Consider the following 18,155-nt stretch of genomic DNA (forward strand, 5'->3'; position numbering starts at 1 on the left):
TATAAATTATATTTATTAGTACTTTTATAAATTTAAGCTTATTAGCTATTAATATAACTTCTGTATATTAATTAAGCTATATATATTAAATTTACTATTAAGAGATATAATATTTTAATAATACTTAGTATATACCTTATATAACCTGCTAATAATAAACCTAGTATAGCTTAGTTTAATATAGTTAGACCTAACTATTATATTATTATTAAATATTTTTAAACTACTTATTATATAAGTTGCCTAGGCTAAGGGCCTTAAGGAATTTCCTTTTCTTTCTATTTAATTATACCTTTTTATATAACTTCTCTTTTAGGTCTTTAAGGTTTTACCTCTTAAAATTAAAAAAGGGTTTTTTAATTAGAGGATTTTTTATATAAAAAAAATATATATATAAGTAAAAGAATCTTATAATTAAAGATTATTAGTTTAATATAATTAATATTATCCTTATAATTTGTATTAATCCTCTGAAACTATTTATATATATAACCCTGTTAAGCAGCATTTATGCATTGAGTCCAATGAAACTACCTAGAAGTCAAATCACATAACTCAGAAGTCACGCATCGTGCTTTGTCGCCTTCGCCATTACCGCCGAAACCTCTTGCAAATGCTTCAGCTTCTCGCATGTTACAACCTAGAACGACGTGTATATGCAACAAAGTATAACTCCTGATTTGGACTTGCCCCTCAGCTGTCCCTCCGTTCCAAATACCTACTTAGGCGACTGTAACCGCGGCTCTAAAGCCGGTGCGGCAAGCATCTATACACTCACCGCTGCTCATCACAAGTTCAACATTAGCCTTAAACAATCAAGTCTTCTTGCTCAAGGTGTCTATCAACCACTCAAAGACGATATAGGTACATGGACTACTGGAAGTAGTACCCGCCTGACATGACCTACACCACAAGCTGAGTCGGCACTTACCTAACAGACTCCAACAGGCAATGTGGCAATTCCTAGCAGATAACGATAATTTCGCTTGGGGACTGACAGGCATCGTCACCTGTTAGTGTTTTGAGATTAGACTTAATCGATTTCTCTTCATTGGAGTTGATTTAACAGATACCCAGAAGCGAACATGATCGTAGGATGGCGGTCCGTCTCTGCTGGTGCATCTATGCTTTGGACCGGCGGTGGAGCTTTGAAATGGGCTACCTTTTATAATTCAAGATTCAGATATTGACAAGAATTATCAAGAGCCTATAAGCCATAACTGACCCGAAATGACTCTAGCTAATTCTGGCACGATAATTAAGTTCTGAAAATAGGAGACTTATCTTTGTTGAGGCTATGTATATATTACCTTCCAAAAGCTTGAGTTAACTGGGATTTTTCAATGTGTTGCTTGATATATCTTGTTGAGGTATCATATGCTTTAACTATCAATCAATAATTAAGTTCTGTATTCCTAAACGCTTATTCAGCAACATTCTCCAACTGCTAAGTCAGTTATGCGGTTAGCCAAAGATATCATTTAGGAACTTAACGATCTTTACCATTTAACTGATATATACTCTATATAGCAGATATATTTTAACTACTTTCCGGTCCTTTCTCTAGGTGTTATAATCCTTGCCATCTCGCAGGCACCAGAATGATAGGCGGGTATGTTTTAAGCAGAGCCGCATGCGGCGCTTAACCTGGTCGAGAGTTTGAGCTCGAATGCCTACGTGTCGCGGAGGCTATGGAGGTTTATCCGTGGCCTATGCTCCATAGGAAACATATTAGATGCAGCGGGCCAGTTATATTCAGATAAGAGTGGGCAGATATACGTGGCTATTGAGGGCGCTGCGGCCCAAGAATTTTCCCATACCTTGTTGGAGCCTGACATAGGACATTGGCAATTCACTGAGGAAGCCCCTTATTTGTCCCAGCCCTCAAGTCAACCAAGAGGCGTGCAAAGTTGACTGAAATATAACACACAGCTGTCGTGTAGACTCTAATAGATTACCAGCTTTAAAGGCATTGATGGTATATACCTAATCTCTTTTTTATTGGCTAGTTCTTATTTAAGAACGCAACCACTACTTAATAAATTCACATCTCTATAGCCGTGGCTGCCTACGCAAGACAAACTACACTCAGACCAATCTCTAATTAGGAAACAATACATAGCTTCCTAAGAATTATTATACAACAGTTGAAATTAACTACCTCTCCAAGACCCCCGGAAACGATGCTTTATTAAAGCAGCCTCGGGAATGCTTCCGTCATGTGTGCTGTGCGAATGAACCTGGCCCATGCCAAACCCATCAATTGTCAGGACCAGTATATCGCCATACAGCTTCGGCTCTGTCATGAATGAAAGATCCTTGGTGGTGTTGAGAGTAGAGTCATATTCTTGCAATTGCTCAAACACGACGTCTGTCCAAGCCGCTGGACCTGTAGAGTTCATGACCTCAAAGCTGCCTGGCTTCAGCTGATCAACTGTGACATTGTGCTTGCGTGACAAGTCCTCCATTGACTGGACATCACGCCTAGTCATCTTCCTGAAGACACGATGTCCGGGGACAGCTGCAATTGTCCACTGACAGAACTGGAGCCAATGAGATGTATCCGCCCAAGCCCCGCCGTTTCGTCGGTCGAACTCGATGCCAACGATCAAGCTAACCTCACCTTGGAGCTCTGGTGGCACCCACTTCTGGATAGGCTTAAGGGCGATAGTGTCAGTGTCGGTGTAGACGCCACCTTTGATCGCCAGAATGAGATACCGAAGGAGGTCTGACTTCATGCCAACATTTGGGGCTTTATTGTATGCTTCCACGATGCTCGGTTCATCAGCGAAGTGACGTTTAACAAATTCATCGGCTCCGTCCTTTCCAACCAATGTACTATAGGAGAGGTCAGTTTGTGTCCTTTGCTGCCATGTCGCTATAGGGACGGTGTTTATATCTCACTTACTAGGCGTAATCCGTGTTCATGGACAACCATGATGCAGTCGTTTCGAGCTTTTTAGGATCCAAAACAGAACCCACAGCCGATTAATTCTTGGGGAGATGGATTTGCAAAATCTTAGCGGGATGGATTGAATAGAATTTGTTGCAGAGTGGCATGCCCACCAGAAGCCTAACTAATCACGGCTGATACCACTTGTATTTGTGTTGTATTTTGAGGTTTCGAATAATTGTAATTCATAGCCTCTCACCACGAAGTTAGAGTACGTTCATGTCATTAAGAGTATTATAAGGGTAATAATGGTGAGGGCGAAGATCCTATATCAGCGGAAACCGCTGCGATCAATATTCTCCAACAGGGAGAAGCCCCCTACCTGAAGTTTGTGCATTGCTCAGTACTAAACTTGAGCTTAACGGATTAAAATGCGATAGTGTAGAAAGTTTTGGAACAGGCGAGAGTCTGAGGCAACCTTCTTCTTACCAGCAACTGCAGCTGTCGATGTATGGTGTACGCGGCCGCCAAAGAGCATTGGCTGGGGCTTGGCCTGTTTTGTGCGCAAAACTACACAGCAATCTTGAGTCCCCCTGACTGTGTTGGTTGTGATATTGTGAATACTACCATCCATGTTTTGAAGTCACATCAATTGACCTGGTCAGGGCAGTGAAGCGCTTACAATCAATCTATCCCAAATTTAGGGCGCTTGCGCAGCGAAGCCTATTGGATAGTCCGTCCCAGCAGTCTGGTTCCGTACGCGACGCATCCCATGTAGAATGTTCACCTCAGTGTTCCGATAATTGTCGACCCACAAAGAACCGAAATGTCACATTGATGCAGTTGAGCGCCGACACATTGCTGAACTTAAATTGTAATGATACGTTTCAAATGCGCTGTCACGAGAGGCTGACCAACAACATAAAATTTGGTAAGGGTCGGTCTATAAAGCCCCGTGTTGTTCCCTGCCCAGTCATTTGTGATCTCATGATCATCATAAACGTGTATCCAAAAGGTCGCACGAAGTCGGGACGACCATGAGGGGGAGGCATATACTTGGCGATGTGCCGCTGAGTACGCGTCAGCATCCCAACCAAGCGGGATAGGGAGATCGATGTAGATGAAGTCACCCAGGAAGAGTGCCATGTCCACTGGGCTTTCAGACGGTTAACTACTCAATTATTCAAGTTCATTAATACGAAGGCTAAAGTTCAGAGGGTTGTGTGGGTAGAATTGCTTAATTAATATTCATGTTAGTGTCTTTATAAAATATATTAATAATACTGTTTATAGCTAGATATAATAAATTAACTAATTATATATAAAAGGTAATATTAACTAGGGCTTTGCTTAAATATCATCTGCCTAATATATTTAGTAATATAGCCCAAGCCCGTAATTTGGCCCATCTCGCCCCAGAAAGTGCTTGGAGGTTCATTAATCAGAGCCTGAGCCTCATAGAGATCTACTGAGGGCCGCTCCCAGACAAGGTTGATTTCCAATGACTTCTTAACTTTAGTCTTCTTTAAAGCCTTCCAGAAGACATAAAGGACTGGAACCGTGATCTGCATGGTGTAGTTTGCGAAAAAGCTCTCGGTATTCCACGGGGAAAAGGCTCTGTAGCCATAGCTATAGCCCACCAGGACAATGAAAAACAGTGAAATATAAGCTCCATACGGCTGGAAGTACCCATAATAGGGCAGGGTCTTTCGATCAAGCCCTTGTACCTTGCAGGCATGATAGTAACGAATAAAAGTGATAGATATCACAATATAGTTTATAATAGCACCGCCAGCGATAAGTGAAAGAAGAATGTTCAAAGCCTTAGACGAGCCGCCGCTGATAGAAAGAAATGACAGGAAAGGAAACAGCATGGTGATCATAAAACAATATATAGGGATGCCCCTGTTTGTGCACTTCTTGAGAAAAGCAGGCGCCTGCGCTTGTACAGCAAGGCTGTAAAGGCACCGTACCGCGCAGTATGTATAAGTGTTGCCTGCAGAAAAGATGCTGGTGAAGAGTAAAGCATTCACAACGTGAGGCAAGCCGCCGATGCCCATATTTGTCATGGCGATGACGTATGGGGAGGCCGCGGCCGTCGAAGAACCTTCGCCGGCGATATGGATGCGTCGCAACTCCGGGTCCTTGTAAGGGAGAATAATTCCTACAGCAAGGGCGCTGCTAATGAAGAAAATGCCAAAGCGAAGGTAAACAGTCTTAAAAGCGGTCTTAAGGTAAATACTGGGGTGTTTGGCCTCTGCTGCAATCATCGAGATATAGTCTAGCCCCACAATGATGAAGACTACTATAACGAGAGCCCCTAGGAAGCCCTCGAACTTCCCGAGCGCTCCGGTGGAACTGAAACTTGCAAAAGCTCCAGGGTTACTCCAGTAGCGGAAGCCGTATGCGTCGTCCTGGGGGTTGCCTCCGATCATTGTGATGAAGGTGAAGGAAAATAGCATGAACATAAGGACGACCTTGCCCCTGAGAGCCAGAACTCAGCCTCTCCAAAAATGCCCACGGCCACTACGTTGAGCAGACTAATCATCGAGCAATTATTAATATCTCAAGTTCTTTCTGGGTGCTTATGAAGGTGTTTGAGTTTGGTAACTTACCCGTATGAGATGATCACACCCAAGCAGAACCCAGCAGTTGGACCAGCTTCAACGATATTTGGTGCCCAGAACGACACCACGACATTCAACGCCACAATCTCAAACGGAATCAAGAGAGCCTCGTAGAAGAAGAAGTTCCATCCAACCATAAAGCCAAGAGCCTCATCAACCCAAACACCGGCAAGCCGGATAAATCCTCCTGCAATAGGCATATAAGTTACCATCTCAGCAGCTGAGTTGTTAATTAGAGATATAAGACAGCAGTAGAGACAGTAGCAGAGGAGGAGACTCCCTGGCCCTCCTTTAGCTAGGCCTCCGCCGATGCTGATGAAAAGGCCTGTGCCTATCGTTCCTCCAATAGCGATGAGCTGAATATGGCGATTATTCAGGCGGCGATGGAGACCATTTCCGCTAAATGAGGTGGCCTGTATGGCCTGTTCGTGGTGTTCAGTCTCGATATCGTTGATCGTGGCGCTTTCCGCATGCTCGTGAAAGCGTTTTTCAGAGTTGATAGCCATTGCGCTTGAGAGGACGTCCAAGAAGAAAATTGGGTTCTTGTACAATGAGAGACAAAAATATTATGAAGAGGTGGTGCGCCTTGAACGTATAGCTCTTTCCAAAACGAAGGAAAGATCACAGAACCGTGTACTTATATAGAGAAGCGAACAGACTCTAGACATGGCGAGCCAACGACATACTAAGGCATGAGGGATGCTTCCTTGGAGCTCTCCTTGACTATACAATCTGGCAATTGACTGACAGCTAAGAATTCAACGTATAGCTGTGATTGGCCCCCCGCATTCACGGACTGGAACTGGGGCCCAAACTCAGAGACCCCGGATTCCTGGACAAGCATCATCGCCGGACCGTGCCCACCAAGCATCATTCGATAGCCTTAGTGGGTACGGTCCGGCGAATGTCGCGCTTCCACTCTTAAAAATCACTGGTAGCCGATCTGGCGCTTTGGGATCACCTTTACAGGCTGCCCCCGAATTACTTGCGACAGTGTGAGGCACCATGTTCAAGGCCTCCAAAGAATCGAGAACAGCTCTGCACCGCGTGCTCCATCTCGGTCTGGCTGCAGGCAAGCCTGGGGAAGTTTACTACCCGTAAGCTCCATCCCGACTTTTGAGAGTGATTCAATGACCAACACTGATTTCACCGGCAGTCTACAGCTCAAGGAGTCTGATAAGCCTGTCCCTGGAGAACATGAGGTCCTCATCCGGCTCAAAGCAGCTGCGCTGAACCATCGCGATCTCTTCGTTCGGCATCATCAATACCCCGCCATATCCCTCGATCATCCCATGTTATCGGACGGTTATGGAGTGATTACTGAGGTTGGGAGAGGTGTTTCTAATAACTCACTCCTCGGGGAAAACGTCCTCCTAACACCGATGCGAGGCTGGATATCTGATCCAGCTGGCCCAGAGGACCCTGAAAAATGGTCCATTACCGGATCAACCCGTCTCTATGATGTGGGCACAGCGCAATACTATGTTTGCGTTCACCAGGACGAGGTTGTTCCGGCTCCGCAACACCTGTCTGCCATGGAGGGCGCAGCTCTACCACAGGTAGGACTCACAGCATGGCGGGCATTAGTTACCAAGGCTGCTATCCAGCCAGGACAGAACATTCTAATTACAGGTATCGGAGGCGGCGTTGCTCTCTCAGCCTTACAGTTCAGCGTGGCTATGGGCGCCAACGTCTTCGTTACATCTGGTAGTCGAGAAAAGCTCGACAGAGCTAGGAACTTGGGTGCACAAGGCGGTGCAATCTATAAAGGGGGAAAATGGGAGGCAGATATTCGCGATCAGCTTCCGTCATCGAGGCCCTTCATCGATGCTGTTATTGACGGAGCAGGCGGTGATATCGCTATCAAAGCTGTAAAGCTTCTCAAACCTGGTGGTGTCATTGTACAATATGGTATGACCGTCTCCCCAAAGATGAACTGGACTATGCCGGCTGTTCTTTTGAATGCAGAATTAAAGGGAACCACGATGGGTTCCAAGCAAGAGTTTCGGGATATGGTCGCCTTCGTCGATCGCAAGGGGATTCGACCAGTGATCAGCAGAACAGTCCAAGGTCTGAGCAACCTCATGGACATTGATGGCCTCTTTGATGATATGAAAGTTGGACGTCAGATGGGCAAGCTCGTTATTGAAATAGAGGATCCAAGCAGTCCCAAGATCTAGAATTATTCAGACGGTAGATCAAGTACCATGACATTCATCTCCCGGATTATTGCACTCTATTTACTTATCTATTTGAGAGTGACATGCGTTCTCATTTGACTTCTTGCTTAATATCAAAGTTGGTAATTATTGCCAAAGACTATCGCAACTGATAAATAAACCTTTGAGTAAGTACCTATAAAATACCTAAAAATAATAATTTATAGATATAAGAAAATATATTCTTTATTTGCATTTCAAGCTTAACATTGAAATAGATGGAGCTGGCCTTGTTAAATCCTGATCATAGCTTGATGCTATCACAACTACACAAGCGAAAAGCCATCACGTTCATCTACCATTGATCTAGTGTATTCACATGTAAAAAGCTCATAACTAATAGCAGTCGCAAGAAAATAGCCACTCTATACTCCCACATACTCCCCCATAAAAAGCTCTATATACAAGAAGCCTTTTCTATCGCCACGTCATCGCAGCACTGTCGCGATAGCAGTTAGGCTCTGGCGCGGATGAGAAGTGCGGTGACGCGTTAACGTCACTCAGCTGGACAACCGGCTTCAGCACTTTAAGTTCACCCCAGTCACCTTTCAAGGTAGACATACAAGGTGAGTCTTCTCCGAAGTACTTCGGCATCGCTTGACCCCATGCCTTAAGTACCACGTCCAACAGCTCAAGTACAAAGAGGTTAGGGCCAGTTTCGTTCCAACCGAACTTCTGGTTACAGTCCTGTACCATATCTGGTGAGTATAATCCGACCTCAGGACTTAGATGGAGAGCAGCCGCGGCCATGAGGGAAGCAAACACGTGATAGGAGCCGCCTTGGCGTGCACGATCTCTGATGGCCATCATAGTGCCGATGCTTCCGATCAAACCTGTGAGCATATCCGGCACAGGCAGAGCGGGTAGGACACATGTTCCGTCTTTATGTCCCAGGCTTCGCCCGGTAACATAAGAACACCCACAAGCAGCATCAGCAATTTGTTGCCAGCCAGGTCGCTGGGCCATAGGTCCATCTGGCCCGTAACAGTTCTCCTCCACATACACGATGCCCTTGCCTCTCTTGCCAGCTATTTCTAGGAGATTATCAAGGCTCAGCCCCTTCTGGGCAATCACTCCTGGCCTGTAGCCTTGGATGAAGACGTCTGCATCTGTGACCAATCTGAGTAGTTGCTCTACCTCATCATCTTTAGCCAGGTCAACGTCCACAGTTCTGACGCCAGCATTCAGCGTCAGTTGAAGTGACTATTAAATGTTCTTAGCTTCAATACATTTTTGATAATTATAGTTACAAGAAACGACAAAAAAATGGCAAAATTCTATGAAATGAAAGATGCTTGAGGACATATAAGAGGGTAAGAATGGCTTACATTGAAGTCAGGGAGGCGGCCGCAGTTCACGCGGATCACATCCGCTCCAAGAGCAGCCAAGGTCGTTCCCATCACGGGGCCTGCAATAATACGGACAAGCTCCACGACCTTGATACCGGCCAGGGGCCTTTTGTCGGCAGATACTGGCAACGGAATGGCTGGTGTAGGGACTGTATGTGTCTGCTGCTTGTAGTTGATAAGGGGGTGCTTAGACAAGTCCTTGGCCATGCGTGTCTGTTTCCATCCAGCCGGAGTATAGCAGATACTTCCACAAAGGCCTTGAACGAAGTACATCATCTCCAGCTCATGCGCTCCAAACTTGCGAACATGCTCGGCAATGACTTGATAGGCCTCATCGTTACTGCTGCACTCTTGTGATGGGTCTATGCCAATGGTCTGCAGTACCGGATCTGCGCCTAGAGACCCATGTAACTGAAACCAAACGCCTTCATCCTTGGTCTCGTAGTTTGCCGTAGCGCGCAATTTTAGTGGCGTTCCGAAGATGTCTCCTTCGAGATCTTTAGGGAAGATGGCAGCTAACTTACCATCCCTGGCGATCTCCCGGACAGTCTGGCCGTTTCGCTTGGTCATGCCCACGCTTCCGAGCCAAAATGCAGCATGGTCGGTATCGATAGACACAGTCCGGCTGGAGCTTTGGCCGTCTCTGAGCTCCAGGAGCTCGTTAGCAACTATGCCGCTCATAGCATGCAAAGCCCCAGCGATCACGGCCGATTTTAATGGGCCGGGGACAATTGTGTGAGGGGAACCCATGAAAGATACAGTGTCCAGAACGGCAGGATCTTTGGTGAATCCCGGCGTCGCTTCCGCCAGCACCTTGAGAAGTCGACGTGCATCATCAGGCACTGGCGGTGCCTCAGAGTCAATCCAGGAACCTGGTCCGTAAATATCAGCGCCCGAAACTATCCGCGCCATTGGTAATGTTTGACGAATAATTTAGGAATAATGAGTGGAAGATTTGAATACGAACAAATTATGTCAACCAGTCAAAGAATGCTGACTCTGTGGATTCACCTTATCAAGTGGCCAGGTTTAGTAGAGCGACTTTTGTAGTCCTGTCTTATAGACATTATTTCTGACATGGTTACGAACCAGAAAGTATGTGCGGCAATTCCTTCATGAAGCTGCTATCCGCATTGAGCTATTCGGCTCAAGGGTTTTCTCTTTGTGGGGAGAGTGGGCACGGTCCGTAAGTAATTCGGTTATCAGAAGATGTCCAGTATGCATTTACCGAAATTGAGATACTCCCAGGGTGGCTTTATATACTTGACGATGTGCCATTGAACGCATTAGGCATCGAAAACGCACCCCTTGCATTAGTGCTGTGGACTGAGTTTTCTGAGATGGCTGACGGCTTCAACATAATGACAAAGATTAAGAATTCGGATTATTTCTAAGATAGCATAGCAGAGTAGTGAGAGAAAGTTTCATCAGTTTAACATGGCACGAGGTAATTGTAGAGGATTGCAGTAGTTATTATGGGATCAATAGCTAGGACTAGGTCACTTTGGCCCCTCATACCTTCTCCTACAAGAAATTGATTTTAAAAGAATGCTATGCAGTTTTGAACCTGTAAATGATATCTTCGAAACTTGCTTCTGGAAAGACATACAGCCATTTGAGTGTCTCGTTGGGCCCGCAGAAGGCACCGTGCATCGCATCCCCGGGAATCCAAAGCACGCTACCCTCCGTCACATGGTGCCTGACCCCGTCGATCTCAACTTCCCCAGACCCCGCAAGCACGTAGTATATCTCTGCCTGAGAATGCTGGTGTAGAGCGAGTGTCCCGTTGGGGGGACAAGTCGCGATCCCCGCGCACATCGAGTCCGAGCAGGTGCTCGGCTTGGAGAGAAGTGTTTGCCAAGTTACATTGCCATGTTTCGCATCCGGGAACGAGCTGAGCGCCGTCTGGCTGACTTGAGTTCCGTCTAGGATCACTGGTGACAGCTTGTGCGATATCGCGCCGTTGCTGTCAAATTAGAAACCATGTTAGCTTTTCGAGTTCTGGTGTTTTTATAAAGGCTCAAAACAGTTATTAGTTATAACAAGCCGCGAAGACGAGCTCTTATTGCTCGAGATACTTACATAGAGTGTTCCATTCCTGCGTACTCTGTAGCTAGTTGATATTCTTGGTGGTTTGAGTGAAGGAATTAATTCTACTATTCTTTTCGAGTATCTCGTTAAAAATATATCAATTTTAAAATATCGAGGTCTATAAAGTTCTTCACTCGTACTTTTCTATGTGATGGATTGTTGCAACTATTGCAGCTGATCCGGATTGCGTACGAAACCGAAACCCGAGATAAACATATAGACATGGTCTCGAACTCGGGGAAGTGGAGACGGTCCGGCTCTAATTCTCATGCCATCTCCGCATGGTTACGAAGTCTATCTCCTTGCGTCTAAGCCTAAAATGGGCATTTTTTACGGGCATGCAGAGGGGCGTTATAAGATTCCTGGATCAACTTAGTTGGCCCTGGCGGTCCGGATTTTGACCGTGACCTGGCCTGGCCGGAAACAACTCATCGACTCCATCTACCCTCAAGCATCCGATCCGTGTCTTACTATGCGATGGGGAGTAAAGCCGATGCCTACTTTCCAGTGCAGCGCATTGCCCAGGCATGCCTACAATGCCGGTACGCAATTGATACCCCCCTTTGTGCGCACTCGCGCTTTGGCCCGCGACAGCTGATTAGGGAAGACGAAAAAAATGCCGGTGCACTGGCGATCGACCTGTCTGCGGACAATGCCAACGACTCAACATTGGTAAGTGATGCTTGGCATGTCAACCTTGTCGGACTTGAGTGTAACGGAAGAAGACTGTGTATATCCTGTCGAAGCTTCTCGGCGGCAGGCTCCTAGGCAACAAAGGCCCCGCTCGGCGAGCATCGACGACCCCGACCTTTCACGACAACCCTCCGAGTCAAGCGACGCACAGGTATGTATTAACTCCATCTTCAATACTTAACAGTGGATTAAAGCCTACATGTTAGACTTCAGAGATCGTTAGTAGGATTGGAACACTTGAAGCAAAGATCGAGTCGATGGGATCGAGTCTGCAACGGTGAGGTTGAGTCCCAACAGTAAGGAATCATGATACTAAACAGCGTGGTAGGATTGAAAGATGTCTCGTTTCGCTATTAGATAGCAGTAACCTGGGTGGTATGGGGCTACCAGCATCTTCCGGGCATCCAGAGAGCAGCCCAAGGACAGGGTTCGAGACTGCAGAGCAAGGCACTACGTTCCAACCTTCACCACAAAATGATCCTGCGATCGAGGACTTTGGAACACCGGAGGATGTGCTTATGGCAGTCATTGATTCATACTTTAGTTACTGCCAGAATCAGCCCTACTCGTTCTTTCATGAAGAAACTTTCCGGCAGGGTTTGTCCCAACACACTATCCCTAAACATCTAATCCTAGCCGTCATGGCGACTGCAGTTCGGTTTTGCTCGCATCCGTACTTTTCGGGGCGCGCATTAGAGATATCTGTCGAATATGCGAACAGGTCTTGGAAACTCATTGTGTCGGACTGTTTTACCGTCGGCAAGGTGGCGGAGGTATCCACAGTCCAGACAGTCGCCTTGCTAGGCTTGTTCGACTTTACTGGTACGTTTTTACATTCTCTAGCGTCCGAGGTACGACCATAATGGCCATTTTGTCTCACACTTTATCACGCGTATAGCCGGTCGATTACGCCATGGCTCAGCGTGGGTCAAAGTCGGCCTGGCCGTCAGGATCGCACAGGATTGTGGGCTCATGCTAGAGAACGCAGCGCATCTCTCGTATGCGGAACAGGAAGAGCGACGACGGGTGTTTTGGTCAGTCTATCTATTGGATCGCTTGGTCTCCTGCGGCCGTGGTCGACCACCAGCCATCGTTGACGCGTCGTGCCACCTACAGCTGCCGTGTGACGAGTCAATCTGGAGGGAGGGCCTATGGGCCAAAACACAATCGTTGGACGAGATGACAAACCGAACCCTTTCAGTATCTCGACGCCAATGCCCTTTGGCACAAGTTATTGCTATTGCGCAGATCCTCGGCCGATGCGCACAATATGTACTTCAAGACTTCAACATCAGAGGCCCACATCCACCTTGGGATCCTGGCTCGGATTTTGCCGGCATTGAATCCGATCTTCTCCATTTCGAAGCGTACTTGGAGATACAGAGACCAATTGATGAGATACTCGCACCCTATATTTTGGTTGGCGGGGTAGTAGACAGCCAGTCCTCAGGCCCGATTATCTTCTCTCGAGCATTATTTCATCTCTGCTATTGTCTGCTAAATCATCCCTTCTTATTACGGCGCCGCATCAACACATGCCGAAACCTTGCGCCTATCAGTTTTATTAAGAGATCATCTGACTTGGCCTGGCTTCACGCACAGCAGATGATGGCTCTTATCCGTGAGGTGCGCAAGTTAGGCTGCTCGTTTCACTCCTCATCCAGCGGCTATGCGGTGACAGTCGCGGGCTCCATTATCGCGTTACGGACCCATGACGAGGATTCGCCAACTTGCGAAGAGGCTCAAATACTGCTTAAAGAGGCCTTGGCCTATCTGGATATCATTGGCCAGCACTGGAGTAATGTCAGAACAATGGTGACGTGCTAGATTTCAGCTTTCGCGTTCTTTGTACACTAATGATTATCAATAGGCCTCGACACTTCGCCAGATAGTCTACGATGGGTTCTCAGGGCGCCACCTGAATAGCCTCACCCAAGGTTTGAGCTTCACGCCTTCCAAGGAAGAAGCTATGTGGGCCCTGGTCGACTATAATACAATGTCAAACCAACTTAGCGAAGATGCCCAAATGAGTGGGCAGGAATCAGATGGTCTAATGCCAAATTCGTGGATCGATTTGTTTGGTCCCATTGACTATGCTTTGCTATCTAATTTTAATGCGGCAGCTCAAGAGTAACAGTTAATGGGAATTGAGGACCATCGTCAGAGGTAGCAAGCTGTATCAAATTTTCATAGTGGATCTGTATACATGCATTGAAGCTATCAGGGCTCCGCCATGCTAGATTTCCACCTTGAAACGAGGTACAAAGTTACAGTTTTCCGCCTTCGCTAATGACCACCTTATGCATGCTCGATAGGAATTCCACGGTAAGTGGGTTACAGCTTGGAGCTCTGCACAGTGGAGCCCAGAGAATCAAGAGCCTCGTATATGACACTGAAGTCGCGGTCTCCGAACTCCTTGGACTTGGCCAGCGGCCTATACGTCTCCTCGACGCATCTTCCTACCGCGAGAGGGACATTGGCCTCTTCAGCAGCCGACACAGCGAGGGCAAGGTCCTTGTGAGCCAACTTGGTAACGAAGCCGCCCTCGTAGTTCCGATGAGCTGGGGGGCTAGAGTCTCCGGCCTTGACCCCAGGAACTGGGTGATTGATCTAGACAAGAACATCAGCGCATGCTCTTACTGGAAGATGCCGATCCGCTAGATGCGAGGCCGTTTGAAGACCTACTTCACTAGACCAGCAACGCCCCGTGGAGTTGTTAATAATATCTGCAAGTACTTGCGGATCAACTCCGAGTCTTCTTCCCAATAGCATCGCCTCACTTGGTTTCATTAGCCTCTACTTTCGAGCATCTGGGGGTTCTAACTGTTTCCTAACTCACCTCAGGCCAAGCATGGTGATACCAAGTAGAAGACTGTATATCATGGCGAGTGTCTGCGGTCAGTAATTGTATCGAAATCGGCCGGTGGAGGGGCGATGCACTTATTAGAGATCTTCGCGGCAAGTCCAGCCCCGAGGTCACCACAATATGTGACCTTGCGAGCCATGGATTGCAGGACGGGAACCGAGCGATGGTAAGAGGTCTTGGATCCGCCAACCATGATAGCCAATGTGCCTTTTTCAGCACCAATTACACCTGTACCGTCGTGGATTAGTGGTGATGGTAGAAATGGGTCGCTCGGCTCTTACCTCCTGAGACTGGGGCGTCCACCAGATCTGCGCCGACTTGTCGCATTTGCAAAGCAACCGCATTGCTGACACTTTGCTCAATGGTAGACTGATCAATGCAGAGAGTATCTGCGCGTTGATCCTGACTCATAGCTTTGAGAGCGCTCAGGACACTCTTACCTTCGCCAACGTACACTTCCTGGACGTGCTTTCCGGTGGGAACCATAGTGATAATGGTAGAAGCTTTCTGTGCTACATCATAAGGTGCTGTAAGGCGTTAGCGGTGCCACTCACATACATGAGAAATCTTATCCTATGGTGCATACTTACAGGAGCAACTAATGAGAGACACACCGGGGTGCTCAGAGTCGTGGCGTTTAATGATACTGTCTACCGGGGCCTGGTTTACATCACACAATGCGAAGCCGACGTCCTTTCCACTAGCCGGGCTCCTGTATCTCGAGATAAGGTTATTAAGCTAGTCGGGTTAGATCCCCTTTCGTAGAATCGAATTGAATTTGCAAGAGCTGACCATATGACTGCCCATGGCGCCGAGGCCGATGAACCCGATTGTATTAGACCTCCCAGTTGATGAAGCGATGGCGGATGTTGCAAACGAGTTTCCAGTCCCTACTGGAAAACGATAATGGGGTAAACCCCAAGCACTGGCACCTCCTCGCTGAGCACGAGAAAAGCTCGCGCCAAGGCTCATTTGTCGGAGAGTGTTATGGGCATGCATAGTGACTAGTAAAAGCTGGCACGCAGAAACAGCGACCAGGAATGGAGTAAATGAATATTTTGCGGATAGTCTAGAAAATCTCTCTAGGATCAAAGGACGAGTTCAAGATGGTTTTTGAATACGCGGCGCAGGGTCACCAACCTCAAGCTGACTTTGGCATTAGTATGTTTCCATTGCCGGCGCGCTTGGGTGGAGCCGGTCCGGCCTCCGGCTTTAGTTCATCGAACCCTCACAGCAGACCAGACGTTTGTTTCACCGAGGTTAAGGATATTCATTACGGTAGTCATGACTATCCTAGAAGAAGAGAAAAATATGCAAAGAGCAGATCAGAGGCCTGCAACAGGGGGAAGTCTTATCTCTGTATATAAAGCTGCTTTACTAAATAGGAACTTGGGCGATATAATGCTATTATATCCCTGATAACTTGGGAAAATGCTAAGCCAATAAGTAGTCTATTATCTGACTGGCTTATGCAAAATAGCCTCGGTTCGCTGGACTGTTCCATTTGTCTGGCACTCGATGACCCTGGCTACTCGATGCGGGCGGCCAGGACAGGATTTAGTTGTCTCTCAACCAACAGGTAATTTCCCAAACCCCATATCGACTTGACGGCGAGACAATGGTTCGACCTATAGCTCCCCGAGTCCTCCATCATTAAAACCCAGGCTGCACTGTAATCCGAACCAAATTCGAGCCTCTTCTCATACATTTTGTCGCCAACTTCAACCTGGCGTTGCTCAAAGTGATGCCGCTGAAGGAGCAGAAAATAGATCAGAGTCTCAACAGGCTGGGGGTTGAGGCTGTTGGTTGCTCATGGCCCCACCTTACCTGATGCCGTTACCAAATTTTATGCTGTTGGTCAGCCTCTCGTGACAGCGCTAGGAGCTATTGGCCCGCGGCTGTGTCTAAGAATCTTAATTGGTTATGTTGAGTGATTTTTAATAAGCGTGACTTATCCTGAGTTCAAAAGTGCAGGGTAGTAATTAGCAACAGCTAATAATAACTATTAATAGTACTCTGGCGCTTTAAATTCATAAGGTGCTTATAAGATCAGGCGCGTAGCAGGAACCATCCACCTTATTACAAGTTACGGCAATTAGATATTAGGAATAAAAATAATAATGTTGCCGTTAAGTATTAGCGCCTTAAATTAAGAATTAATTCAGAATCAACTTCTTATAATTACCCGAGGTTCACTGACTGACTCTCTATCTAACCGCCCAACATGGGTACCAGTCAGTGGGCGATGTTGGTTGTATTGAGGGCTGTACGGATAATGGTGGCCTGGCTTGCATCTCGCCCAATAATTACCCCTGTCCAACGACACCTCGTTAGCTCACAGGATCAGGTGTTATTTCGTTTTCGTAGCAAAAGGGGCGTCGACGAATTATTTCTACCTCTGTCATCCCCACTCGAACTGATCACGTATTTGCCCGTGGATAATACTCACCGTCAGCAACCATGACAACACAGGTTCCAGATCTCACAACAACCTTCACACCCGCCAAGTCATGCTTCCAGTATTACAAGTATAGATATACAGGCGATGAACTTACATGTCTAGATGGCGGCACCGGTGCGCCCAGCGCGTGCACTTACATGCAGTTGGGTCCCTCAGGGAGCAACGCCGACTGCTTCCCAAGCAGCTTAGAACTCGGTTCAACCTTTTACTACTCCCCCGGTATATGTCCCAGCGGATTCGAAGTTGCATGTAGTTCGACATTCGGCGGCGAGACGAGAGCGACATGTTGTCCAAGGTACGAAGCTAATGGCTGTTGACGGCTCATGCTGACAGTGATCCAGTTCATTTAGTTGTCAAACAGAGACAGACTGGCCTTGGTACAGCACTGATCTTTGCACCATCGCGCTCCCAAGTACGGTCGAGGTAATAGTTTCTGAATCAGTTATTGGAGGAGACTGGAAAAGAACTACTGTTAGCGGAGCTGCAGCTAATGCTATTGGTATTCCCATCCGATGGCATTCCTCCGATTCTGCATCCACCACGACTGGAGCCAGGACTTCTGCAACCGGTAGCGCAACTGAAACGATTTCTTCTTCGACTGGCACTTCTTCGAGTGATTCTTCGTCGGATAATGGGAGATTGAGCACTGGAGTCAAGGCAGGCATTGGAATTGGCGTTGGAGTTGCAGCTCTTGCTGGATTTGCCGCATTAGGCTGGTTTGTGCTTCGAGCGAGGAGGGTTAAGCAGGCAAATACCGCCGCTACAGCTAGGGTAGAAGAGGCTAAGGAACCTCAGATGCAGCAGCAACAGCACCCATGGGAGCTTGATAGTCACGAGGCTATGTCCCCGGCGGAGCTACCATCGGAAAGTGTGAGTTATATTGGGTATAAATAGAGTAGGTAGTATTAGGGAATTAAAGTATTAAAGAATAGAGTTTTTTCTATCTTATATAAACT

The 18,155-nt window shown here is 47.0% G+C and overlaps 8 protein-coding genes across 8 annotated transcripts; 3 read left to right on the top strand and 5 right to left on the bottom strand.

Annotated features, from left to right (window-relative positions):
* Window positions 1-2,153: 2,153 nt before the first annotated feature.
* On the bottom strand, window positions 2,154-2,970 carry BKA55DRAFT_496991 (nucleotide-diphospho-sugar transferase; the record flags this gene model as incomplete). The annotated part of the gene is made up of 2 exons (XM_046186418.1): window positions 2,154-2,838; window positions 2,909-2,970. Coding segments are annotated over 2 exons (747 nt in total), but the record flags the coding sequence as incomplete, so codon positions are not given.
* Window positions 2,971-4,227: 1,257 nt separating this feature from the next.
* BKA55DRAFT_682068 (amino acid permease/ SLC12A domain-containing protein) lies at window positions 4,228-6,026 on the bottom strand (the record flags this gene model as incomplete). Its single annotated transcript, XM_046198288.1, has 2 exons — window positions 4,228-5,377; window positions 5,509-6,026. 2 exons carry the CDS (start codon window positions 6,024-6,026, stop codon window positions 4,228-4,230), a joined length of 1,668 nt encoding a protein of 555 aa, XP_046055740.1.
* A 499-nt stretch (window positions 6,027-6,525) lies between these two features.
* Window positions 6,526-7,700, top strand: BKA55DRAFT_497021 (oxidoreductase; the record flags this gene model as incomplete). The annotated part of the gene is made up of 2 exons (XM_046186424.1): window positions 6,526-6,617; window positions 6,677-7,700. 2 exons carry the CDS (start codon window positions 6,526-6,528, stop codon window positions 7,698-7,700), a joined length of 1,116 nt encoding a protein of 371 aa, XP_046055741.1.
* Window positions 7,701-8,156: 456 nt separating this feature from the next.
* BKA55DRAFT_587829 (CoA-transferase family III domain-containing protein) lies at window positions 8,157-10,000 on the bottom strand (the record flags this gene model as incomplete). Its single annotated transcript, XM_046194705.1, has 2 exons — window positions 8,157-8,942; window positions 9,068-10,000. 2 exons carry the CDS (start codon window positions 9,998-10,000, stop codon window positions 8,157-8,159), a joined length of 1,719 nt encoding a protein of 572 aa, XP_046055742.1.
* Window positions 10,001-10,639: 639 nt separating this feature from the next.
* On the bottom strand, window positions 10,640-11,041 carry BKA55DRAFT_496161 (RmlC-like cupin domain-containing protein; the record flags this gene model as incomplete). Its single annotated transcript, XM_046186348.1, has 1 exon — window positions 10,640-11,041. A coding segment is annotated over one exon (402 nt), but the record flags the coding sequence as incomplete, so codon positions are not given.
* Window positions 11,042-11,470: 429 nt separating this feature from the next.
* BKA55DRAFT_547609 (fungal-specific transcription factor domain-containing protein) lies at window positions 11,471-14,230 on the top strand. The gene is made up of 7 exons (XM_046191038.1): window positions 11,471-11,721; window positions 11,787-11,851; window positions 11,905-12,023; window positions 12,079-12,149; window positions 12,201-12,694; window positions 12,771-13,687; window positions 13,743-14,230. The coding sequence occupies exons 1-7, from the start codon at window positions 11,657-11,659 to the stop codon at window positions 14,004-14,006; spliced, it is 1,995 nt and encodes a 664-aa protein (XP_046055744.1). The 5' UTR covers window positions 11,471-11,656; the 3' UTR covers window positions 14,007-14,230.
* Window positions 14,207-15,818, bottom strand: BKA55DRAFT_629550 (NAD binding domain of 6-phosphogluconate dehydrogenase-domain-containing protein; the record flags this gene model as incomplete). The annotated part of the gene is made up of 7 exons (XM_046196923.1): window positions 15,531-15,818; window positions 15,329-15,476; window positions 15,020-15,265; window positions 14,813-14,966; window positions 14,712-14,744; window positions 14,558-14,651; window positions 14,207-14,482 (listed from the first exon to the last, which is right to left on the bottom strand). The coding sequence occupies exons 1-7, from the start codon at window positions 15,735-15,737 to the stop codon at window positions 14,207-14,209; spliced, it is 1,158 nt and encodes a 385-aa protein (XP_046055745.1). The 5' UTR covers window positions 15,738-15,818.
* Window positions 15,819-17,134: 1,316 nt separating this feature from the next.
* BKA55DRAFT_629552 (uncharacterized protein) lies at window positions 17,135-18,153 on the top strand. Its single transcript, XM_046196924.1, has 2 exons — window positions 17,135-17,494; window positions 17,541-18,153. The coding sequence occupies exons 1-2, from the start codon at window positions 17,199-17,201 to the stop codon at window positions 18,091-18,093; spliced, it is 849 nt and encodes a 282-aa protein (XP_046055746.1). The 5' UTR covers window positions 17,135-17,198; the 3' UTR covers window positions 18,094-18,153.
* Window positions 18,154-18,155: the final 2 nt, after the last annotated feature.

This window comes from Fusarium redolens (genome assembly GCF_020744475.1).
Source record: "Fusarium redolens strain MPI-CAGE-AT-0023 chromosome Unknown BKA55scaffold_1, whole genome shotgun sequence".
Lineage (NCBI taxonomy): Eukaryota > Fungi > Ascomycota > Sordariomycetes > Hypocreales > Nectriaceae > Fusarium > Fusarium redolens.